Here is a 26,603-nt window from a genome sequence, read left to right on the forward strand (position 1 = left end):
TTGAGATTTTCTGTTTTGTGATTGCGTACCAAATCTCTTTTAATTTGACTATTCTACATGCTATAGCTGATCATACAACGTATGTAGTTAGCATGCAGTAGGCATACAATTGGGACATACTTTAGCTTATTTATTTCATCATAACATCACCATTGAACCTGTCTTTTGCTTATATATCTGTGGCATTGCTGGTTGTTGAAACTTAAGGTTGTAACCACATCTGTTTAGTTGCAGCAATACCCACAAAGACAGTTATAATGGTGCATGGTGCAGGAGAAGCAACTTCAAGAGAGAAACAGAATTTTAGCATCTCAATCTAACCTTGTTAAATGTGTGAACAGATTCATGCTGATGTTCGATCTTTGGACCCTGCAAAGAAGATAAACCAAAGAAAGTCAATCTGGTGCCGCCATAATATCATTTTTCTGTCTTTTCCAGGTGTTGGTGTTGAGGGAGCTGGCCGTGAGCGCACCCACCTTCTTCTTTCAGCAAGTGCAGCCTTTCTTTGACAACATCTTCTACGCAGTATGGGACCCAAAGCAGGCCATCCGAGAAGGGGCTGTGTCTGCACTGAGAGCCTGTCTCATCCTCACCACACAGAGGGAGACCAAGGAAATGCAGAAACCACAGTGGTACAAAGTAAGACATTCCACTATTTTGTTCGCCTGGTGAGACCAGCCTGATCCCACAAGCTTTATATTAGTTTCTCTCTCGCAGATCAATGGCCTTTCTCCAATGTCCTGTGGCCCCGTCCATTAGTGGCAGCCACTGGTTGGTTCATGTAGTCGTCAATCTAGCCTCCAGTCAGACCGGACCCTCCCCAATTTCTGTCTTTTAGTGGAAGGCAGCCCCTGATTGGTTTATGTTGTCGTTGACTTCAACATGAATCAACGAATAAGGCAACAAGATGGGGCCGGTCTCACAAGGCTAGGTTACAGACTACATGAACCAATTAGAAGAAGCTTTCAACTATAAGGGACCAACGTTAGGTCTTAACGCGGGCCCTTATAAGCCGGGCAGAAAGGCCAGACTGATCTGTGGGAGAGAAATGAATGTGAAGCTTGCGCAAGATCAGGCCGGTCCAGCCAGGCTACTGTTTTGTGGCAAATCACATTTTTTGTTCTAAAAGAAATATCCTTCCTCAGTACATGTTGTATTTTCAGGGGAAAGCCGAGGTCTTTGATATAGGAAACATGAGTGTTTGTCTCTTTCTGTACCAGCAAACCTTCGAGGAGGCGGAGAAAGGCTTTGACGAGACTTTGGCCAAAGAGAAAGGGATGAACCGTGAGGACAGGGTCCACGGCGCTCTCCTCATCCTGAATGAGCTGGTTCGCATCAGCAGCATGGAGGGAGAGGTAAGGGCTGGAGTGGACTCAAGATTCAAGATGGTTTATTTGGCATATGCACAACAATTACAGCAGCAGTCATTGGCAATGAAATTATTAAGTCCCAAGCTCCTCTCAACAATACAATATAGAAAATAATTAAATGTAGACAAAACAGAATACTGTACATGGAAATAAAAATTATCTATACTGAAATAGGATACTGTACCTGTAATAGAATAATGTTAAATATAATAAAACATATGTATACGCGATATGGTGTGTTTAACATTATGAATATCTGCAGCATGAACATTAAAACAGACGCAGTAAGCAGACACTTTTAAACAGATGTAAACTGTGGAAACATGCTCTCATCCCCAAATCCAAACATTCGTCTCACCCCTCTCTCCTCTTGTCTCTCTATGACAGCGCATGCGTGAGGAGATGGAGGAGATCACCCAGCAGCAGCTGGTCCATGATAAGTACTGTAAGGAGATGATGGGCTTTGGCACCAAGCCCCGCCACATCACGCCCTTCACCAGCTTCCAGTCGGTGCAGCCGCAGCAGTCCAATGCTCTGCTGGGTCTGCTGGGCTACAGCACGCCTCAGGGCTTCCTCACCTTCGGAGCTGCACCCGCCCCCGCCAAGAGCTCACTGGTGGAGAGTCGCTACTGCCGCGAGCTGATGGAGGAGAGATTTGACCAGGTAAGATTATGATTATGATAATTTTTTGGCATTTTTCATGCTTTATTTGATTGTGTTAAGTAGGGGTGTGCACGTGTACACGTGTAACCGTTTAGTAAATCATAACCGTTTAGGAAAAATCAATAAATGAAAACCGTTTTTTTTTATTTTATTTTTTTTATTAAAATTTCAAAGTTTTTAAATATGTTCTGGAGACACGCGTTTATTGATTTTACATCACTAATAAACTAATTGGGGAGGATAAAAGCTAGTCTGCCGAGAATCTGTCTGTCCCTCGGCGAGTGTGTGTGAGTGAGTGTGTGTATCGGCGCACACACGCACACGGGGAGTCGCCGTGCTGGGACTCGACTCACAGCCATGGAAGAGTGATGAAAGATAACCTAAAGATTAAAGTTACCCGGTTGACGTGAACTACGCTCGTAAGTAGCCCGAACTTTATAACACCTGTTCAACATGCATTTAACGTGGACATGTAGAAAGCGATAGGCTATATTAATCAGGAAATGAATGAAGCGCGATTATGACGGCGAACGTGTGTGTGTGTGTGTGTGTGTGTACCATGGACCTATTATAAGAGGTGTGTAAACGAGCGTAGTTCATGTCAATTGTGTGTTTACAGGCGAACGAACGCGTATGTGTGTGTGTGTGTGTGTGTGAGCGCGCGCGCCTACAAGACGGCGGGGGCACGAGGACAATGACGTAACGGTTAACCGTGTACACGAAAAAAAATTTGTTGTGTACACGGTTAGGCATTTTTGTAAACGTTCATACCCCTAGTGTTAAGAGACAGGGATAAAATGGGGTAGAGAGGGGAATGTTAAGGTGCGAACACACTGCACTCCGCGGCGCGGCACCGAATCGCAGGTTCCGCGCCGCGTGATCATATTGGGTCATATTGTGTCCGCCGCCCGTCCAAAGTAGCCTTCTCTACTCATGGGATACGCTGGCGCTGGTGCTAACCGGTGCAGAGGGGACCAGTCTGCTGTGCTGATGGTGCTTTACCCAAGCTAACTGGTGCTAACTTGGTTCATAAAGCAAAACTGATAGCTGTACACAGCAGGCAACAGACACAGAGGCTATTCACAGAACTTATGGGAGCAAACTGTGACTATTATGTTCATCCAACTTAATTTCCTCTGTCCGTCGTCCCGAAGCGAGTGACGTCGGGAGGAGCTCAACGCTGATTGGCTATCGCGGCGCGGCCGCGTGAACCGCTCTATGCCCGCCACCCATTATCGCCGCGCGAAATACATTGACTTTGTATGTAAACTCGCCGCGCGGCGGAGTGCAGTGTGTTCGCACCTTTATGCTGTCCTCCTCCTCCATCATTTCAAAGTTGAGTTTCACTCCATAATGGGATCTTGTTTTGGTTAAATTGCAGCCCTTTAAAGTTTGAAGTTTAAGGTTCAGTTTTTGTTTCGGCTATCAAAAAGGTGTTTGTTAAAGTATGGTGTCATGTCGTTATATTGATATGCATCATGTCCTAAGTTGCTTTTATGAGCTGCCTAGTCTTATATTACCTACTGAATGCAAAGATGGTCTGTCATTTCTTGCGAATGTGCCCTAAAGTATATTTGACAACAAATTGAAAACAAGGTATTGTTGCATTCTAAATAAAAAATATAGGTTTTAGAAATAACGCTTCTTGGCTCCCCCAATGTTGTCAGCAGTAGAACACAAGGTGCCCCAGATGAATCATAATCATAATATTTTCTAATGTGCTTTGTCCAGGTGTGCCGATGGGTGCTGAAATACAGGACCAGTAAAAACCCTCTGATCCAGATGACCATCCTCAACCTGCTCCCACGCTTGGCGGCCTTCCAGCCACATAACTTCACAGGTGGGACTGATGGTAATCTTTGAATCTGATCCCAGATCCAGTCATATCCACCTTTCACACATTAACATGCAGCCAGTCAGTTACTGCCTATGGAAAAAGCCCTACATCTGTGTTTAAGCACTTTGCACTGTTGGTTTGTTCCGTATCCACTGTGCAGACCAGTACCTGTCTGACACTATGGGCTACCTGCTGGCCTGTCTGAAGAAGGAGAAGGAGAGGACTGCAGCGTTCCAGGCTCTGGGGCTGCTGGTGGTGGCCGTCAGGACAGAGATCGAGCCGTACCTCCCCAAGGTCCTGGAGATCATCAAGGCTGCCCTGCCACCCAAGGACTTTGCACACAAGTAAGTCATGTTAAAAACTCTGTGCTGCTTCTCTGTATATTGTAAATCGTTTTTCTATATATTTAGATATGCATATGTTTCTTTCATTTATTGTCCTTATTTTATAGGTATTTCCCTATGCATTGCTTCTTTTCTTTTCCTCTTATTATGCTCTCATATTATCATATTGTTATCGTGGTATTTGGTAGTGCTATATTAGAAAAGAAAAGACAATTTGGGCTAGTTTAATTTTGACTGCATTGAAAAAAAAAATATATATATAAGTGTAAAATGTATACATTCGGTAGACCCCACAATTATTTTGTGATACTTTATGAAAGGAAAGCAGACTTACTATTTGTGGTTTAATTTTTTTTTATTAAACCCCCTGTTGTTTGATGTGTGCAGGAGGCAGAAGACCATGCAGGTGGATGCCACAGTGTTCACCTGTATCAGCATGCTGTCCAGAGCCATGGGTCCCAGCATCCAACCAGACATCAAGGAGCTGCTGGAGCCTATGCTGGCTGTGGGCCTCAGGTAGGACACAAACGTTACACCGCTATGCTTCATAATTCAACTAACAATTATTCTACCATCGCCTGGATTTGATCATTTTTATCTGGGTTAATGCAAGTAGCAATGTTTAAAGGTCACCTATTATCCTAAATCCCTACGGTTCGCTAGACAGACTCCCAGAGTTTGAGAGGAAAACAACCCTCCCTTTTTCTCCGCCACCACCTTTCTGAAAAGGTGAATGTGGTGTTCGTAAACCCCAGTCAGTTCTATTCAAACTGGCAATTAGATACAGGGCCAATCATAGCAGACTGGGCTTTTGGAAGGCGGGGCTTACCCTCACCCTAACCCTAAAGTGACTAAAACGGAACGTGAGAAATATAAAAAGTGTTTTTTGGACACTGCGCCATGAAAACAGTTATAAGTAGAAAACCAAGTTACAATTTTGAACCAGAATATGAGCATAATATGTAACCTTTTAAATCCTGAGTTTGAAACATCTAAAGATGTCATCTTAAGGCAAACAATGATAATCATACTGGGGTTGTGTTGTCCATCGTGTCCTGTTCATCTAGTCCTGCACTGACGGCGGTGCTGTACGACCTGAGCCGTCAAATCCCCCAGCTGAAGAAAGACATCCAGGACGGTCTGCTGAAGATGCTGTCCCTGGTGTTGATGCACAAGCCTCTGCGTCACCCCGGCATGCCCAAAGGCCTGGCTCACCAGCTGGCCTCACCCAGCCTCACCAACATCCCCGAGGCCAGTGACGTGGGCAGCATCACACTGGCCCTACGCACACTGGGGAGCTTCGAGTTTGAAGGCAAGAAGATTCATAGAAAAGAGACAGCTTTTAAAACAGTGCTGTTGTGTTTAATGTTTATCCATTGGATGAGAATTTGTTGTTTAAATCTTAAAGCATGAAAAAAAAAACATGCTGATAAAGGTAATGACCAGGTGACTGCACACTGCACATTTATTGAAGATGGAGATTTTTTTTTAGTTCTTAAATGAAAATCATAAACCCTCAGCAGTTGTTAATAACTTGTTGGTGGGTGCTTTGGACAACATAATACATAATTTAGATAGTTTCTGAGGTATGAGGTGCACTGGTGCGTCAGGGTTAATATTTTTAAGTTCACTTCAATGACTGTCGACATCATACAGTATGTGACAGGTTTGGTGATAAGCAATTTGGAATTCTAAATTGGAGGAACACAAAAAAGAAAGTAATTATAACAACTGCAGTGTTTAGTTTTGAAAGACAAAATGATTAGAAATAAGCCAAAATCTCCTATTTGGAAAAAGAGTAAAGCGGCCTCAAGTTAATGGTGTGTTCAAAAAAAGACGAGACACGAAATACAGGTTGAATGAAATCCTTGTTAAGTGAAGCTCTATAGGTGATTTTGATCTCTCTTGTTCAGGGATTATTCTAACTTGCTTTGTTCACTCACCAGGACACTCCCTCACCCAGTTTGTGCGCCACTGTGCCGATCACTTCCTGAACAGTGAGCACAAGGAGATCCGTATGGAGGCGGCTCGGACCTGCTCGCGCCTCCTCACCCCCTCCATACACCTGATCAGTGGCCATGTCGTCAGCCAGACCGCCGTGCAGGTGGTGGCAGACGTGCTCAGCAAGCTGCTGGTGGTTGGCATCACCGACCCAGGTATCAGACGCAGGAATAATACAAGGGGAAAAGGGGGAGGGAACGGGGCAGTATAAATATGTTAACGTATTGAGTAATTAATTAATTAATTTATTGATAATGATGTATCAATGTTTCTGTAAATGGTTAGAACACCATTTTGCGGTAGTTTGCTGCAGGGCAGGAAAATAGCTTTTTTTTAACCAGGGGTTTTTTCTGACCCTGTGAAATATCAGGATACCACCTGGGTTTTCCATATAAAACGTTGGACCTTTTTTATACCACTTTGAATTCAATCTGAATAGAATGTTTTTTGCATGGTGTACACTTTTTCCTACTCGAACCACGTTTGAAATCAGATGTGTTTGAAGATGTGTTTGAAGGAAAGTATTACAGCATTTTGCCCAAGCCCATTGCTAATTTCCTACCCTGGTTTGCAGATGATTATAAGAAATGTAATGCCAGGGATACACACTTCTTAACGGCTTAAATGACCCATAATTCTATAGTTAATTAGAATGATAAGTCAAAATGTCTGACTTTTTCTTGTCCCTGTCGTACAGATCCAGACATTCGATACTGTGTGCTGGCCTCTCTGGATGAGCGTTTTGATGCTCACCTGGCCCAGGCCGAGAACCTGCAGGCGCTGTTTGTGGCTCTGAACGACGAGGTGTTTGAGATCAGAGAGCTGGCCATCTGCACCATCGGACGCCTCAGCAGCATGAACCCTGCCTTTGTCATGCCCTTCCTACGCAAGATGCTCATCCAGGTAAGGAGAGGCAAAACAAGTCCAACATGAGTAGTTTGGTTCTTTTTAAATGGTAAATGGACTCCACTTATATAGCGCTTTTCCATGGTTTTTCACAGACTCAAAGCGCTTTACATTGTTTTGTACACATTCACCCAATCACACACACATTCATACACCGATAGCAGCAGCTACCACCCAGGGTGCAAGCTAACTTTGGGGAGCAATTCGGGGTTCAATGTCTTGCCCAGGGACACTTCGACATGTGGCAGGTAGGCGGGGGATTGAACCTCCGACCCTGCATGCACTCCAGAGGCGACCTCCATACCCACCTCGCCACTGCAGCCCAAAGATAATTTTTTGGTGTCCTTTGCTTTATTAGACAGATTTGGAGAGACATCGTTGAAATGGGTCAAAGAGGGGAGGGCATGCAGAGATCTGGATTCGAACCCGGGTCTGGTGCTTTTTAAAAAAACCTAAGGGCTTTAAACCATTGTCTGTTCTTTCAGTTGAATACCTTTAGAGGGCAGCAAAGGCCATGCTCCTATCATAGACTGTATCTAGCAGAGGGTCCTATGCACATCTTAAACTCTAAGTGTTGTTTGATTAGTGAGGGTTTTCATTATGAAGTTGTTTCAGTTCAACACCACGATTTAGAGTATGATTTAACCTCATTCACATTTCTATTCTTGACCGTGTTCTGAACTGTGTTGCAGATCTTAACAGAGTTGGAGCACAGTGGTGTGGGCAGGAACAAAGAGCAGAGTGCCCGCATGCTGGGTCACCTGGTGTCCAACGCCCCCCGCCTCATACGGCCGTACATGGAGCCCATTCTCAAGGTACAAGCTTGATTAGTTTTGATTTCATTATGAAGGTGTACTACTTGAGATGAGCATGTGTTCTCTCTAGCCTTTTTCTGAATGAGTAACAACGCAAAGGCTACTTTTTCTGATGAGAGAAAAGTTGGTTGAAGTATTTTGATGGTTTAGATGGAGCCCCAGCTATTCTGCTCAATCACCTCGAGTGATCTCACTTGAGTTAGCATCGGTTGGGGCTGAAGATTACGAGTTCTTTCTTAAAATGAAATTTAAGGGAGCAATGGGGTTCTATCAGTCAAGTCACCTCTTTACTTTTTTTCTTTTTGCAGGCTCTCATTCTCAAGCTGAAAGACCCCGACCCCAACCCTGGAGTGGTCATAAGTGTCCTCGCCACCATTGGCGAGTTGGCTCAGGTAGGGCTTGTTTAATACTTCACGTCCCTAGAGTTTTGTGAGGTATAAGTATAAATCTCCCAGATGTGTTGTTTCCTTATGCAAAATATTCAATTTTTACGAGTCTCTCACTTCAACAGTTGTAATGCAAGTAATCTGAACCTTTTCTGAGGTATAAAGTACAGTGTAAAGCCCCCCCCCCACACCCTAGCCCATGGATGTGTGCCTTGCCCCAGCAGCCTGTTCAGGTGCTCCGATGGTCCCTACAGAGGAGTCAGGAAAGCCCAGTTAAAGGCAGGCAGCGTGTGCAGTTCAGACAGAGTGCAGGAGATGCTCAGGTAGACCCAGTGTTCACAGCTGACTCAGTGCAGGACCAGGCAGGAGGCCAGCTGATCAGGAACCAGCGCAGGAAGACACTAAAGAATGTAGGAAACACAGATGAGAGCAATGAAATGCCAAGCCAGAAGGCTTCAAAGCCCTATGTGTAGAATTTGTAGATGTGTAGAATTTGATCATTTCTTTGATAGCATTAAGTAGGGCTGCACTGATCAGGATAACTTGCGTTATGCGATAGATGGCATTGTTGAATATTGCTATGACGATATCACTGGCTTGATATATAAATAATAAATACTTAAATATACAGTGTCTTTCTGCTTTGAGTTCACTGCCAGCATAGACCCCAGACAGTAAGCATGCAGACTCTAAAAATAAATGCAATATTTTCCATTCCAACGACATAGTTTTATGTTTATTTTTTATTGATCAACATTCGCTCGTAGGCTACATCTGATTGGCCAAATATATTGACATGCAGTGCGTTAATGCATGGCACATGGAAAAAGTCTACCATTTATTGCAGTTCAAGCAGTCTTGCAATACATATATTCAAACTTTGATATCGTGATACACATAGATTTTTGGATATATTGTGCAGCCCTAGCATGAAGTCTAAAAAACAAAAAAGAGCAATAGTAAACGTGGCAGCAAAACCTCCCGCCCCTGAGATGGAATGGACACACAACAGTAATAATTCAACAAATGCATTCATAAACTCCTGATAAATACATGTAGAGGACATGGATTGATACAGTCAGATTGAAACGGTTATGGGATCACTTGTCATTTTATTGTAAAAAGAAAAGATTCAATCCCTTTTCCTAGGTTTAAGATGATGTTATTGGTTTTTGATTGGTTCTCTTAAACGCTGTCAGGTGAGTGGCCTGGAGATGAGGAAGTGGATGGACGAGCTTTTTCCAATCATCATGGACATGCTGCAGGACTCCTCCTCATTGGCCAAACGACAGGTAATGAGAAAATGGAGACGATCTGCGCAAATCTGCTTCTAATCATTTTTTCTTCGAAAATCAGCACTTCTTCCGAGTCCAAATAAATATTTATTTCTTGGGTACAGTAAATACACGTCTCCCTCTGTAAACATAACTGGATATGATTTCTGGAAAACATTTAAAGTCTCCCAGAAAGCTTTGAGCCCTGAGAGCATTGTGTTTCTGCTATTTCCTCTTCAAACAGGATTGTGTGCCAGGGGCTTACACATGGAGGGATCATTCATAAGTATAGAGTCTAACCAATGGCTTATTGATAAGTGGCTGAAAAGTAGTTTGATTGATGGCAAAGGCAGGCACACTTTGAGAATTTACTTTAAAAACATGTTAAAGGAACACGTCAACAATACGGAACCTGCATTCTATCATTATAATATCGCTATTATAATATAATGAATGAGGTTTTTATTCCCTCAGTCTTTCCTCAGTCTTCCCTTGGCCCAGTTGTCCTGTCCTATAACCCTAGATTTTTACCATGTGTGATGTCACACATGGTAAAATGTAGGTTTAGACAGTGAGACCATAAAACACTCTTTCTGCCTTTTTCTCAGGCTAGGATGAACCGATTTCTAAAATTGTTGCACATTTATACTACATAGGATCTCAGAGTTCAACACACCTTCCTATTTCCCCCGGTGAAGTAGGTCTCTAATACAGAATGAGATGAACAATGAGAACCTGAACAGAATCATCAAAGAGAATATGCCTTCTTCTTCTCCACCAGGTGGCACTGTGGACACTGGGCCAGCAGGTGGCTAGTACGGGTTATGTGGTAGAACCCTACCGCAAGTACCCTTCCCTTCTGGAAGTGCTGCTCAACTTCCTCAAGACGGAGCAGAACCAGGGCATCAGGAGAGAGGTATGCATGATGTGTAGCCTCCCATAATCAATCCTTACCCCCTTTAGTTTTCCTATAGGTTTTTTTTTGTCAGTGCCAATGTGAACCCCCAACTCAAGGCAGGTTTAGATGTATTGACTTTGACTGGTGAATTATAATCACAGGAACATATACAGAATGAGGCCATGCACATTTTCCAAAAGTTCTATGGCACTTTTTCCCCCCTGTGTGTTGAGTTGTGATGATGTAAGGAGTAACTGTCGGGTTTTCTTCCCTGGCTTATGACATCACATGGATCTGAGAGAGTTCATTGTTGCTGTTTATTGTGTGTGGCATGTGGACATTGGTTCTGGCAACACTCTCTTTGGCATTCACTCTCTAATACATTTGATATCCTGTGGGCTAATAATGCAAAGTCTAGTTGTTAATATGGCTTAACTATTTACTCTGTGCCAAAGTAAGCTACACAGCTTTGACTTTTAGTTTTGTCTCATCTTTGGTTCATTTTCATTGTAGAAATATAGCCTGTCAAAGATCTATAAAGTACTCTCCACCTAGGCCTTAAAGATGGCTCTGCTTACTCCTTTTTTTAGGAAAAATGTACAGAGTAAGTGGCTTTATATTCTACTTTAACAGAGTTTCAGAGCTCTGAGGCAGTGATAACATTCAAATTGAAAGTGTGTAAATAAAATGACTTATTTTTCTTGAATGCTTAGAGCCTGATCTTAAATATACAGTGGGGCAAACAAGAATTTAGTCAGCCACCAATTGTGCAAGTTCTCCCACTTAAAAAGATGAGAGAGGCCTGTCATTTTCATCATAGTTACACTTCGACTATGAGAGACAGAATGGGGGGAAAGAATCCAGGAAATCACTTTGTAGGATTTTTAATCAATTAATTGGTAAATTCCTCTATAAAATAAGTATTTGGTCACCTACAAACAAGCAAGATTTCTGGCTTTCACAGACCTGTAACTTTTTCTTTAAGAGGCCCCTCTGTCCTCCACTTGTTACCTGTATTAATGGCACCTGTTTGAACTGGTTATCAGTTTAAAAGACACCTGTCCACAACCTCAAACAGTCACACTACAAACTCCACTATGGCCAAGACCAAAGAGCTGTCAAAGGACACCAGAAACAAAATTGTAGACCTGCACCAGGCTGGGAAGACTGAATCTGCAATAGGTAAGCAGCTTGTTGTGAAGAAATCAACTGTGGGAGCAATTATTAGAAAATGGAAGATATACAAGACCACTGATAATCTCCCTTGAACTGGGGCTCCAGGCAAGATCTCATCCATGGGGTCAAAATGATCACAAGAACGGTGAGCAAACATCCCAGAACCACACGGCGGGACCTAGTGAATGACCTGCAGAGAGCTGGGACCAAAGTAACAAAGGCTACTGAAGTGGATTTAAATGGCCTGGATATACCAGAGTTGCTGAGCAAAGGCCTTTAAATGTTAGAGGTCACTGTGAGAGACGAAAACAACCTTTTAATAGATAAACATCATCTGTTGCTGGGACCTGTCATATGAAACATTATGCCTATTTTAGGGAGTACCAGCATGCCTAGGTTTTGATATAAGACTGCTCACAGGCGTATACAGCTAGCTTCGGGGGAAAGCCCCCATGCTCACTGCTGCTCATGCTACCACCAAGTCCTCTGTATTGTCTGATGGATGCTCCTGAAATAAACCTGAAACTGATGAATTGTCCAGCCTCGCCTTTGTCTTTGTCGCCATGGGGAAACAGTCGGCTACTACACTACCATCACTAACACACTACGCCACCAGGGACTCAAATCCTGCAGTGCCAGACGTGTCCCCCTGCTTAAGCCAGAACATGTACAGGCCCATCTGAAGTTTGCTAGAGAGCATTTGGATGATCCAGAAGAGGATTGGGAGAATGTCATATGGTCAGATGAAACCAAAATAGAAATGTTTGGTAAAAACTCAACTTGTTTGGAGGAGAAAGAAAGCTGAGTTGCATCCAAAGAACACCATACCTACTGTGAAGCATGGGGGTGGTGGAAACATCATGCTTTGGGGCTGATTTTCAGCAAAGGGACCAGGACGACTGATCCGTGTAAAGGAAAGAATGAATGGGGCCATGTATCGTGAGATTTTGAGTGAAAACCTCCTTCCATCAGCAAGGGCATTGAAGATGAAACATGGCTGGGTCTTTCAGCATGACAATGATCCGAAACACACCGCGGCGCCCGGGCAACGAGGGAGTGGCTTCGTAAGAAGCATTTCAAGGTCCTGGAGTGGCCTAGCCAGTCTCCAGATCTCAACCCCATAGAAAATCTTGGGAGTTGAAAGTTGAAAGTCTGTGCTTCCCAGCGTCAGCACCAAAACATCACTGCTCTAAAGGAGATCTGCATGGAGAAATGGGCCAAAATACCAGCAACAGTGTGTGAAAACCCTGTGAAGACTTACAGAAAACGTTTGACCTCTCATTGCAAACAAAGGGTATACTATATAGCAAAGTATTGAGATGAACTTTTGTTATTGACCAAATACTTATTTTCCACCATAATTTGCAAATAAATTCTTTAAAAATCAGACAATGTGATTTTCTGGATGTTTTTTCTAATTTTGTCTCTCATAGTTGAGGTATACCTATGATGAAAAAAAATCTTTTTAAGTGGGAGAACTTGCACAATTGGTGGCTGACTAAATACTTTTTTGCCCCACTGTACATATTAAGACTTTGGCAGTAAAATCACAGTCAAGTCTGAAAGTCCTAATGACGATTTCTGTACTATTAGACTTATGTTACATGTTGTTGACATATTTCAGTGTAAAATTGCTAACTGTGAGTGTGTGTGTGGGCTGTGTGTATCTGACAGGCTATACGTGTGCTGGGTCTTCTGGGAGCTCTGGATCCCTACAAGCACAAGGTGAACATCGGCATGATCGACCAGTCACGAGACGCCTCGGCCGTCAGTCTCTCTGAGTCCAAGTCCAGTCAAGACTCAGGTAGGCCTTTCATCATCAATAACCAATCACACTATTAAAGGGATAGCTCAGTACTTTTCAAGTGGGGTTGTATGGGGTACTTAGGCATAGTTAGTCTGTTACCTTATGGAGAAGGCGATCGGTGCAATCAGCTGCTCGACACAATAAAACAAAAATAAACGGCTGTCTCGGGCACACTGAAACGCAGCTTAGTGTACAATTGAACAGATATTTATTTTTTAGGTCAGCATTTATATATATTTTATATTCTGGCCCCCTCTGCAACAGTACAAGACTGACGTCTGCTGAAAACGTTTAACACCTTAAAATGACTGCACTGATCACCATCTCCATAACGTTTAGCACTAACTATGCCTAAGTGCCTCATATAACCCCACTTCAATAATACAGAACCATTCCTTTTCAAAGTCAAAATATGGATTAATTGACCTTTTTGTTGAGACGCCTCACAGTTACAGCAGTATTTTCAGTGCACAGCTGGAAAGTCTCTAAATATGAAAAAACATGAAGCCCTTTTAAATCTGTGTGAATCTATGCATTGGGAACCTCAGGGTTGTTTCTGTGATTTCAGCAGCAGGCGGCGTACACAGTTACACGCTCCGTTAAAAATGGAATGTGAGGTGAACTTATTGGAACAAACAACACTGGTTATAAAGGTCACAAAACTTATGAGGTGGCTGGTTGCCTTTTTAAAAAATGCATGTAAATGTCATTCAGACAAGGCATCAGAGTTGTTAAACAAGGCATCTGTCATAATTTACGTCCTCAGTTCATTTTGAAAGGGTTTGGGTTGAGAAAATGCCAGCTAGATATTGAATTGCATCTATTTTTGGGGGATGTGTTGATGCAGCTAAAATCAATAGGAAAGAGGGTCACAGTTCATAAATCTTAACGAACCCTTTTCCTTGGTGGTAAAAGACTATGTCCGGTTGTGATCGTCAATCATTCAAACCTGAATGCACGTGACAACAACATGCTCACTGTTTATCTTTGCAATCTTGCATCAAAATGTTTCTTTGGTTCAGATTCAGTATTGGATCGTTTTTTTCTAGAGAGGAACTGATTTTAATCTTCCATTATTTGAATTGCTGATTCTGGCTCCCATAAAACCAATGATGTTTCTGTCTGGCCAAAAACAATCATGGTTATCCTTTTTCGGGCTGAGCTGTTTCACGTTTCATAAATCCTACAGCTCATTAGAAATAGAGCACAGTGGAAGGGATACAGAAAAGAAAACACTATTTTGGAGGTCTTGCACCTGCATTTAAAAGGTCAACATCAACTATGGTTTTTGGGGGGTTTTCGATTTGTTGGAGCCCGCGTTATGGAAATTTAATTTTTTTTTATTTTCTACCTGATATAACGCCAAACCAACTACACCAGCTCTAGAATGAAGCTCTCAGTTCAGAGGGGAAAAGTACAACTGTTACAACTCGGAATCTGATCTTTCAGAGTGGAGATATTTAACTTATGGTGTCCTACTTAAGACAGACGTCCCTTCGAGCATCTGTTTAATATACTTATAATTTGTAAATGATTTGCAGCTCCGTTTTAATGTCCCAAGAATATACGCAGTAACATTTTAAAGCTAGGAGGCTAATAGGCTGAATGTTTTCATTTTTTTTTTCTTTTTACGTTCCACAATAAAGAATAGAAATAAGATACTTGTGATTTTCTGTAGAGGAGTATAAAAACTGTTTATCCTCCTCAGAATGGAAAATACAGAAAGGCCATGATGTCACACTAGAAACATTAGGATTCCCCATCTGCTGACTGTGATTAACCGAGATAAAAAAAAAATCTCATTGTAATTCAGATTGGTTCTGACATTCCTTATTACGGATTCCATTTCTGACGTGATGATGGAGCAAAATGAAAGGTCAGCGCTGTCACTTTAAAGGTTGTCGCTCTCTGGAGATCTTGAAAATTCAAAACACTTTGATAGAAAAAAAAAAAATGCTCATCTGTCTTTCGTCACATGCTGTGTGTGTGTGTGTGTGTGTGTGTGTGTGTGTGTGTGTGTGTGTGTGTGTGTGTGTGTGTGTGTGTGTGTGTGTGTGTGTGTGTGTGTGTGTGTGTGTGTGTGTGTGTGTGTGTGTGTGTGTGTGTGTGTGTGTGTGTGTGTGTGTGTGTGTGTGTGTAGAAACGCACAGCTCCACCACTTGTCTGATCCAGTCATGTGTCTCAGAATGTGACCTTGGACGATACGGTAATAGTTTTACCAGTTTGTTCTCACAACTAAATGGACTGTGACCGGAATTGGAATGCTGTACATCTCTTTGGCAGATACATTGAAGGGTCAGCGTCTGGAGCACCAGCAAAAAAAAAATATTTGACAGCATGTATTTTGTTATGTGGGAGGTAAATTGGCTTGGCCCCATCTCCTCACCTGATTTCCAAACAAGACCAAATCACGTCACCACCAGAGCGTTGGGGGTCATAAAAATGATGGTGCGTATTCCATCTCACCAAGTTCAAGTTGCCGTATTTTATCCATCATCATGGCTCCGTTCCATTTTACACAGCTACAACCAGAATAACTGCAAATACTGCTGCCTCATTTAGCATCACCTATCTCTGTTTTCAGGCTGTAAAGATACAGATGGTCACACTTAACAATAAGGGTGCATTAATAAACTGTTAGTAAATGCTTAGTTAATGCTTAATAAGAATTAACTTACCACTAATTAACCATTAGTAACTGTTTAGTTAATGGATTAACTTAGCCTTAACTAACCATTATACATAACTTGGTAACTTAACGTAGTTAATGCCTAATCAAGCATTAACTAACTGTTAATAACTAACCATTATTAATACCTCACACAGCTAATGCATAATACTAATATTATAATACGCAATAATTAACCATTAATAGCATTAAGTGAGCATTAACTAACAGTTAATTAATGTACCCCTACCCTTATTGTAAAGTGTTACCATACATATGTGTAGCCATCTATCACCGTCAATAATGTAATATTAATGTAGGCTTGGTGAAGGCTAGAATGATATAGTAAGATACCAAGATCAGACAGCAAAGCTACTCGATTCAGCCTGCAAAGCTCTGTGCCAGTCTGTTATGTCTACAGTCCCCCCAGTCTTCAGGGAGACGAGTGGAGCAGCTGAAACTGTACTCCTGCTGAAGGGCCAGTGAAACGCTGAATACCAGACGTCTGTATTCTCAGAGGCCTTGTAAAAACTCTATAGCTCCGCATAGATGAATGGGACAGACTGACCCCATTAGCATTGCCTGTCACGAAGAATACAATAAAACTTCTCATTTAAGAAAGAAATATGCATTATAAATGTCTAAAAAAAATATAAGACCGTCATTGTGCTTGGTTTCTCTTGAGAAATACAACAATTATATTGTGATCTTTGAGTCTGGGTCCGACTATGGAACCCCTTCACGTCTAAAAGAAAAGCAAAGGGCTTGGTTGGTTTCGGTGTGTTGCTTCAGACACTGGTGAGAAGATGAATTATAATCAACCAGGGAGGCTGATTAGAGTTGTACAATTATTAAGTTTAAAAAGTTTGAATGACCTTTTATTTAGATGTGTTTCTTCTTCCCCATTTAATAATGGCTATTTAAACATGGATATACGAGTTTAAAGTTGGAGTCAGCAGTTCTGGAGAATGCATTTTGTTAAAATAAATGAATATCTTCTCACAATCCGCTACCTGTCAGTTTCTGTGTGCTGAGAAGAAAAGCTGGTGTTAATACACAGCCTACTAGGCTAAACTCACGGTTATGTAAACAAAGGGTTTGTAAAAAAGGGGCCCACCATAGCTGACAGCATAACAATTTACAGAGCCTAAGCAGTGTTTTTTTTTGTCCGTCACACAGTACGGCCAGGTAGTGTAAAAGTGAGGAGATATTCACTGATGTTGACAAATTCATTTTGACCACAAGCGTTATCCAGCATCTCTGACTCCACCTTTAATGTATACAACAGAAAGGTATAATATAAGTTTGAAATAGTTTTGGCTCCAGCAGAAGGACGATTCAATGATTAGAACTTCCATTTCGTTGATGTGTAGCATGATAGGCCTGTTTGAATTAGCTTTCCTCTGGCTCTAAATATTTTGGAATATTCTTTTTCTTTGGCTGCCTGCATTAAATAGATTTTAAACTGTGATCAGTTTGTATGTTCAACTAGTATTTCCTGATCTAGTTCCAATACTGATAACCCTACACACCAACCTTCTGTTTCTCTTTTGACGTTTTAAGTATAGCTTTGTTAAAACAACACCCCTGTTGATTCCATCTTGCTGTAGACATTATTGATGAAACATAATAATAAAAAACTCCTCATTTGATTTGTTGCACCACGCTATATTACAGGTCGGCGCAGGAACTGACAAGCGGCCAGCAGCAACATGCCAGCAATATCAGCTCCCTTCGGACTGTTATTTTCGTCAAACTTTATTGCCAGCACCGGGAGCATTTCCAGCTGTATTTAGTGTGACGGAGTGTTGATTTGGAATTGGAAAGGGTTGGGATGTTCAGGATGCCATAAATCAATGTTAATATACACAGATTTCACACACTGGGGAAATTATATCTTGGCTAATAAAGCGTCATGACGACATAGCCTTCTGTCAAACATGGTCACCAGGGGCGGGCTGATGAAGTTATAGTTGGAATTAGATTCATAGTTGTAAAAAATAAGTTCCAAAGCTTTGTGATAGCATGATCAGTGATCGCATTTGGAAACGCTATAAGTAGGTTACACTTTTATTCTCTTCTCTGAGCTGGAAGTCTTCTTTTTTACTGCCTGACTAAAGAAAAAGATTATTGCCACTGACCTGCACTAAGTGCTGCCTTCACAGTCATTTAAAGGCAATATCAGTGTTACAAAATAATAGCTTTTCCCCACCACCAGAATACAATCCCTTGTTATTTGAAATACATTGGTAACTCTAGACACTTGTTATTGTTGTGAAAGCTTTTTCAATGTAACTTCGCATGTGTAATATTAAATAACAGCAGGAAAGTTGGCCTGTGTTTTCTGTTATGATCAGTTTAAAACATGGATTAGACTTCCATTTAACAAAATCCAGGTTTTCCATTCATACCTCATATTCCTAAATTATTAAAGGTATTATGTCTGAAATGTAAATGGGGAAAGGACTGATCGGGCTTCTGGGCAAGGAACCAATTGATTGATTAGAATCAGAATGGATTTGATATCTCTATGCTGTATTCAATATGGATAATGCCATTGCTTCACCTAGGGCGGTGTAGCATTTGGAGAACGTAAGGTTAAAGCGTTATTGGAGCACTTCCTCAGTCCTTTTTAAACTTGTATTACCCTTGGAACAGGTGGTTTATGAGTTTTTCCTATGGATTTTATTTTGAAATGTTGATTGGGTTGTGAGAAATGATCTCCGGAATTGGGACACGTCTAATGCATATGTTGTTACTGTGATAGACATCAGTGCATATTGGGACAGGCTCTTCTAGTCAGGAATTGGAAACGTAAATTATATATATTGTGTGGTAAAAATGGAACAATGTTCACTGCTTTATTACACACATGACAGCCATCTCTTCGTCTACAGTGTTGACAAGTGATTCATTCGTTGCAAAAACTCCCTCTTATTTTGTCTTTCTCATAGCGGACTACAGCACCAGTGAAATGCTGGTGAACATGGGCAACCTTCCCCTGGATGAGTTTTACCCGGCTGTGGCCATCGTCACTCTGATGCGCATTCTGAGGGACCCGTCGCTCTCCAACCACCACACTATGGTGGTGCAGGCCGTCACTTTCATCTTCAAGTCCCTGGGCCTTAAGTGTGTGCAGTTCCTGCCCCAGGTCATGCCCACTTTCCTCAACGTCATACGGGTCTGTGATGCCAGTATCCGAGAGGTCGGTAGAACTTCACATAGTTTGTCATCCATTCACCTCTGGATTCATACTGTCATTTATTCTCTTAAACCTTTTCCTTCACTTCTTTGTCCTCCAGTTCCTCTTCCAGCAGATGGGAATGGTGGTGTGCTTTGTGAAGATCCACATCCGCCCCTACATGGATGACATCTTCACCCTCATCAGGGTTAGTACCTCTTGTTAAGCCCCCCTACCCCTAAACACTGATCATCCAGCCCCTTCCTATTTTCCCTGTGAGGTAGGCAAACAGCTGCAAACTCTTAATCGTGCTCGGGTGCGTTGCCACTTTCCTCATTAGGAGTAAAGTCTTCAGAGCCCTGTGTCACACGACAGTACACATCATGGCTGCTGTGGTTCTTAACTAGCAAGATAAAAGAGGCTGGCAGCGTGAATGGTCTTTCGGTTAAGATAATATTCTTGGGGGGCACTGGTGGTGTAGTTGTTAGTTCACCCTCCCCCATGAGGTTCAGTCCTTACAGCAGACCCGGTTCAAGTCCGACCCGTGGTTGGTTCTCTGCATGTCATTCCCCTCTCTACCCCATTTCACCTGTGTCTCTCTGCACTATGAATAAAGCATTAAAAATGCAAAAAATAAATATCTTAAAAAATAAACTATATTATCTGTATCTATGTACATTTCCATTTACGTTGTCCGATTCCTTCTTAATAGATAAACTAGCGCGAGGACTCCTCACAGTCCCCCCTTGTCACATGTTGTGGAACAACTGCTAAAGTCATAGCCCTTTTGCACTTACACAAACACACTCGTCTAGCACATAATCATGAAGCTAGGCACATAATATCATGTGACTGTCTTTTTGTATTGGAATTTTGGGTAACACCGTTACCAACACTTGTGCAATGGCGGTAATTCCTCCTGGAGAAAAAAGTAATTGAGAGAACTGGACCAGTGCGCCTCCAGTCCCTCTCTGAGTTAATAAATGGCGAGTGAAACAAAGAATCTATTCATTTTTTTTGTTGCTCCAGCTCAGCTCCCTGCATCCAGATGAGGAGGCTGGAATAGCCATTCAGGATGTACACTCACTAGCTCTGTAGTGAAGCTGCCACAAGGCAAGGGGAAGCAGGAAGCTGGGGGCTACTTGAGACCTCAGGTCACTGAAAAAAAAGGAACCTCTGCCAGATCTCACAGCTGAAGCCCATTGACTGATTGACATATTGCGTGACTTCAAGCCTTCCACCTTAACTCCCAATTGCTATTATCTCCAATGTAAACAATGTTCAAAAACTGTGTCATAAGCCACGCAGAGACGTGATGTCAGTCTCTATTGACAGGAAATTGTCTCCATTCCTCGCCATCTAGAATCGTGGCGTTCCCCGCCTCTCTGCCTCTGCCTTGTATTTCCAGAATACCCAGTGATCTGTCCAAACGTTTTTCTCAAATGTGGAAACACATTTTGACCCATTTACTCGCAAGCAAAGTGGATGAGGTAGTGCGCTGTGTTAATTACTTTGGATTTAGCGCTTGAATACTGTAAATAGAAAACGTGCCTTAACCTAGGTCTCTTTTATTCAGGACAGATGTATGAATCTTTACAGCAGTTCATTTGTCTGTTAGCTTAGGTATTTTTAGTTTTTTTTTTTAAGATCACACTATGATCCACAAGCATAATCATTTTCTACATCATCTGAACTGCTAATATGATTTGAACTGCGCGGCTCATAACGTATTCAACTCATTCTTATCAGCACATAACATTAGAGCTGGGGACTGAAGAATAACAATCTGAAATTCTGAAGTGTACATTTGCATGATAAAATTGTAATCCATTTTTTTCAAGCTTTACCGCGGCAGAAGTGTTTTGGTTGTGGGACAAAGCAATGACAGCATTTTCTTCGTTTTTGAAGAAATACTGAAGATTATATGACATTCTAATCCATGCCAATATATTGTGTATTGCCCTTTTTAAGACTCACTTTTTTTGCATTGGCCTTTAACGCAAGTTCAGCTTTTGGGTAACTTCTGTCTTTTATATGTTGCTAATGTTATATATTGTTTCTTTTAATTAATTTTATTCAACATGTTATTTGCTATGCTTTTATTTTCTATGCACATTGTAAAGCTCTTTGTGACCCTGTCTGTGCAAAGTGCTATATAAATACTTTAAACTTACTTACTTACTTACTGACTTTTTAGGAGTACTGGACCCCAAACAACCCCATGCAGAACACCATCATCCTTCTGATTGAGCAGATTGTGGTGGCGCTGGGTGGAGAGTTCAAGCTGTACTTGCCTCAGCTGATCCCACACATGCTGCGTGTCTTCATGCACGACATGAGCACAGGGCGCAGTGTGACCATCAAGGTGAGTACAGCATGGGGCCAGTTGAGATGAGACTGAATCACCTATACTGTGCTGCTGTGTGATAATAGGCCCATCGCTTGACTGAAGGAATTTATCTCATTATTTCAAATCAAAAGTGTGTGATCGAAAGTGTAAACCGAAGGGTAACCCAGCCACTGGAGCACAAAGAAAAAATATCTGCTGTCATTACTAAATTGATCAACAGGGCTTTTACTGCGAAAAATAAAATTATATTATGCACTTTCAGAGACTTTGCACCCACAAGTCCAAGTTTTTAATGATATGACTGCTTGTGGATTTATGTACAGTACCTGGCTTTTATAATGTTTAAAAATTTACAGGTTGAGCCTTTAACTGTGACACGTGGACGTTAAATATATCAAAATGACAGATGAGGTAACATATAAACGAGTATTGAAATTCAATTCTTGCAGCAGGAAAACTAATAGAATTCTTCAGGGAAGAGAAAAAAGGCACATAAACATTGAATAAAAATAAAACCAATAAAGATTTGACGGATTAAGATGTTGCAGAAGTGAACCCAGTAAGGCTGGAGCTGAAATTGTGGTCACGGTAGGATGGCTTTCGAAAAGAGGGCTTACCGAAGAACCCTCAGCAGATGCTCAACAAATAAAAAAAAAATAAAAAATTCTTGGAAATTTGATAATGCTGCCATGAATGCTTACTCATCTGTGTATAGAGAAATAGCTGGAATAAAAAAAAAATCATTTTTAAAATGCAATAAAAATCTGGTTGTTTGTATCAGTTCTTCCTCTGTTTGATGGAATATATTTTGTAGTATAAAGTTTCCTGTATTCACCACCAAGGCATGCAGTGCAGGCTTTTAAGTACAAAGGGTGAGCTCTCAGAACTATAGATGTAAAATAGGTTTATAACTAGATGAACCATAAAAATAGAAGTTATAATGATGATTATAAAAAAAAAATCAAAGTAGCTTCATTACATTTTTACTTGTGAGATTGAGATTTAAAGATAATGTACCACTAGTAGTGCCATAGACAAATGTTTTATTCGGTGGGTCCTACTTTGAATACAAGCACACCGCCTACTTGATACAGATTCCTGATGGTAGTGTAAGGTTTTTCCGCAAATCAGCAGTCAGTGGTGGTAATGTGCAAAGGAATACACCAGTGAAAACCATACTGCCATAGCCTGTTTGTCAGTTTATAGACTGCTAGCTAGCAAACATTCAAAACAATACACATTCTGAAAATGCATACCAATAAAAAAAACAGACATGGTACCTAGTAGAGGATGGTATTTTGTTATACTTTGGGAGTCTCTAATCACTGCATAATAGGTGAAAAGCCTGCATAATAGGTGCCCTTTACATACCAATGTAACAAACAAATATTTGAACATTTAAGTCCAGCCTACATTTAACCTGAAACTGGAAGTGGGGTTATATTCTGATAACTTTTAACACACAAAGTCCTGGCACTCGCCAATGTTCACCAAGAGAGATTGGGCAACTCAATTTAGGAAATATTGTGGTACGTTCTATGCATAACATATGTACCTCATACAACCCTACTCCAAAAATACTGAAATATCCCTTTAATGATCGTAAAATGTGTCATAACATGCTGTGAAATGAAACGCTAGCCATACGAGCTTCGGCAGTTTATGTTTACAACCTGACGCTTACTATTAGTACCCATAACTAATAATGTCAGTGAAATATTATTATGTCTCAATAAAGCATGACCCCCTCAATAATAACATTACGTAAGAGATTTTTTTTCGGTAAAGAGTTGACCACTCGGCTCACTCAGACATTTGGCAGCTGTGCTGAATAATGGGGAAAAAAAGTGACAAGGTTGTGTGTCGTAAATCTGGTGGAGGAAGCGCACCAATTTAGAATTGAAAAGATCATCTGTTAAAAGTTGACTTTAAGTTATTTGAGTAGATAGCTTCATTTTGCCAGCACTGCTAAAGAGGACTGTGTGTTTAACAAAATACACTCCCATCACTCCACACTCAGGAGCTAAGCCCACAGTTGACTTATTGGGACTGCTGCTTTCTGTTTGCGGTTTCCGTCGATATCCATCAAAAGCGCTCAGGTCTTAAGCCCGTGCGCTTGTAATACGACGGGGTTCAAAGACGGTATAGACCCCGTAGCTAACACACTCTTCTGTTTCAGCAGCTGCCGCCAGTAGCTGTCGGGCTTTTCCCTCAAACCCTAAATCATGGTTGGTAGGAACAGACCACAAAGAGAGAATCATAAGGAGAACAGTCGTCTAAAATGCTCTCTCCTCCACTGCTGTTTTTTCTCAATGTCTGCAGAGCTTAGATAACTCACACAGCCCACAGATTGGATAGCCCTATAACTCAGGGTCTGGGGGTCTGGACTCTAATCTCTCAAGCGCATTGGATAGGGGGGGGGTCACCAAATGGGGGTTACTAGGAATCGGGTTACTCTCTCCAAGTCCAAAAAGAGAAGAAAAGAAAAACATGCTTCCATCATTTTAAAGGAGCTGCTCTGTCCAGCCACCCCCCGTCACACATACACACACTTGTACACCTCCACTTGGGCTTCCTGCTGTCTCGCCGAATGCAATTTAGACTAGAGGGGGGGGGGGGGGGGGGTTGGAGGTGTTAGGGGGAGAGGGGGAAATGGTCATGGTGCGTGTTACAGGGTTGGGGCCAGGTTTGTTGGCTACAGCGTATGTCATCCATTTCAGGGACCACCATCTGTCTGTTCACACTGCTCACATATGCTTCTCCACACAACGTGACGCGACCATTTAGCACCAGAGTACATATACTTTACTCCAAAAATCAACCACACAGCTGATGTTTAAATTCTATTTAAGATGTGTTGTGGACTAGCTGGCTGGCTGCAACTGAAGCGGCTCTCATAACATCCAGTGAACCCAGCAAACCAAACTATACGTTTATGCATTCACAACTTTATATAAATAGACTTTTTTGTCTAGACAGTTTGAAGTGCCTGTAAACATTAGCATAATATAAGCTCCCATTTGTTCTCCATCATTGGGATGACTTGAAATACTGCATATTTTTTTATCTGGTAAGGAATTCAAACCGTTTCTTATAAGAAGGTATTCATGTACTCATACTGTTCGTGTCACAAAGTGCAAGTTGATTCTAATAAAATCTTTGTTGAACACTATATCGAGTAAGATTGAATACGAATGCCAAAAAAAAAAAAAACACAAGCAGACGCCTATCATGATAATGTTTTGTATTCTCGCATTTATTTATTTATTTATTTATTTATTTGTTTATTTAACAGGGACAATGCACAGCACATAAGCGGTACCAGATTTAGCTATAAGCTAATTTTCATCTGTAGTCCCTGGACAGGAAACAGAGTAATACATCTCTGTCAAAAAGGGAAACCTAAGTATAAAAACAATAACACACAATTTCACAACAGTAAAACATAACACAATACGACATTAAAATCACAACATTAAGACACCACAACAACAACATCACAACAGTAAGACACCAAGACAACAGGACATCACAACATTAAGAAAACAATCTATGGATGATGGGTGCATGCTTGGGTTGATTTCAGCCATGATTTCATTTTACTTTTAAAACCAGCAAAGGTGTTCCACTCTCTTATCTCAATTGGTATTGAGTTCCAAGATTTAGTGGCTCTCATTGAAAATACAGACATGCCAAACTCAGTGGACCTGTGCTGTACTACACAGTCCCCTCTGTTAGACGTTCTAGTTACCCTATTGTCTGTGCGCAGTGACACAAACTCCTTTAATGGAGGAGCAGCCAAATCTTTCATTATTTTATACACTAAACATACATCCGCAAAAAATACAAAACTTTCAAAGGTCATGAGATTGTGTCTTTGAATTATGTTACAGTGGTGATATCTTAGTGGCTTTTTGTCCAGTGCTTTGAGTGTCTGTTTGTAAAGTGTTTGCAGTGGAGCAAGTGTTGTTTTTCCAGTTTGTGACCAGCTTGTAATACAGTATGAGATGTGTGAAAAGATCATGGAGTGCATGTAAAGTTTTGCTGCATCTAGAGGGAGCTGGTTCCTGATGTACCTAAAATTACGTAAATTGAATTTGACCCTATTACACACCTGCTTCACATGTTTCTTAAATGAGAGCTGCGAGTCGATTATTATTCCTAAATATTTAAAATGTGAAACAGTCTGGATCCTTTCTCCATTAACAATGATATCAGGCTGATTTCCATTTTTCCTATTATAAAAGTACATGCATGCTGTTTTACTGATGTTGAGTGTTAGGCAGGACTTTGAGAGCCAATCAGAAATTTTGGCCATTGCTTCTGTTAATTTGGCGGCCACCTCACATCTGTTCTTTCCATGTGCGAGGATGACCGTGTCATCTGCATACATTTGTACGTCCACTTCTGGACATACAAGTGGCAGATCATTTACATATAAGCTAAACAACAAAGGTCCTAAAATTGAGCCCTGCGGGACACCAACAGAGCAGCCAATGAAAGATGAAGTCCTATCCCCAACTCTGGTGCATTGTTTTCTTCCAGTGAGATAGGACTCCATCCATTTCATTGTTTCCACAGACAAATTCAAATTGGACACTTTTGAGAGCAGAACGCTATGATTAACAGTATCAAATGCTTTGCTCAGGTCCAAAAATACCGCACCTACAGCACTCCCACTGTCAATATTTGTTTTGATTTTTTCAATGAGATAGCAGGTTGCCATCTCAGTTGAATGATTTTTCCTGAACCCGAATTGCATGGGATGAAGTGAGTCTTGTCCTGAGTTTAAAAAGGCAGTTAGTTGTTCAGCATGATCTCAAGTTTTGAAAATATAATATAACAACAAAAGGCAAGCTTAACCCATTGATGACGGCTGCTGCGCGATGCCACATTGTCTCTCCTGCCTGCGTAGCGCAGCATTGTT

The 26,603-nt window shown here is 41.4% G+C and overlaps 1 protein-coding gene across 1 annotated transcript in view; it reads left to right on the forward strand.

Annotated features, from left to right (window-relative positions):
- mtor (mechanistic target of rapamycin kinase) overlaps window positions 1–26,603 on the forward strand; it is a 97,203-nt gene that overhangs the window by 2,336 nt on the left and 68,264 nt on the right. Inside the window, exons 5-21 of the mRNA XM_080031882.1 lie at window positions 439–639; window positions 1,221–1,355; window positions 1,758–2,033; window positions 3,765–3,885; window positions 4,031–4,214; window positions 4,602–4,730; window positions 5,282–5,526; window positions 6,161–6,370; window positions 6,913–7,118; window positions 7,814–7,936; window positions 8,245–8,328; window positions 9,522–9,614; window positions 10,378–10,512; window positions 13,345–13,474; window positions 19,100–19,350; window positions 19,448–19,534; window positions 21,524–21,691. Of these exons, the coding sequence (XP_079888008.1) occupies window positions 439–639; window positions 1,221–1,355; window positions 1,758–2,033; window positions 3,765–3,885; window positions 4,031–4,214; window positions 4,602–4,730; window positions 5,282–5,526; window positions 6,161–6,370; window positions 6,913–7,118; window positions 7,814–7,936; window positions 8,245–8,328; window positions 9,522–9,614; window positions 10,378–10,512; window positions 13,345–13,474; window positions 19,100–19,350; window positions 19,448–19,534; window positions 21,524–21,691 (2,778 nt within the window). The remainder of the gene's footprint in view (window positions 1–438; window positions 640–1,220; window positions 1,356–1,757; window positions 2,034–3,764; window positions 3,886–4,030; window positions 4,215–4,601; window positions 4,731–5,281; window positions 5,527–6,160; window positions 6,371–6,912; window positions 7,119–7,813; window positions 7,937–8,244; window positions 8,329–9,521; window positions 9,615–10,377; window positions 10,513–13,344; window positions 13,475–19,099; window positions 19,351–19,447; window positions 19,535–21,523; window positions 21,692–26,603) is intronic.

The sequence above is a fragment of the Ammodytes marinus genome (genome assembly GCF_949987685.1).
Source record: "Ammodytes marinus genome assembly, chromosome: 7".
Classification (NCBI taxonomy): domain Eukaryota; kingdom Metazoa; phylum Chordata; class Actinopteri; order Uranoscopiformes; family Ammodytidae; genus Ammodytes; species Ammodytes marinus.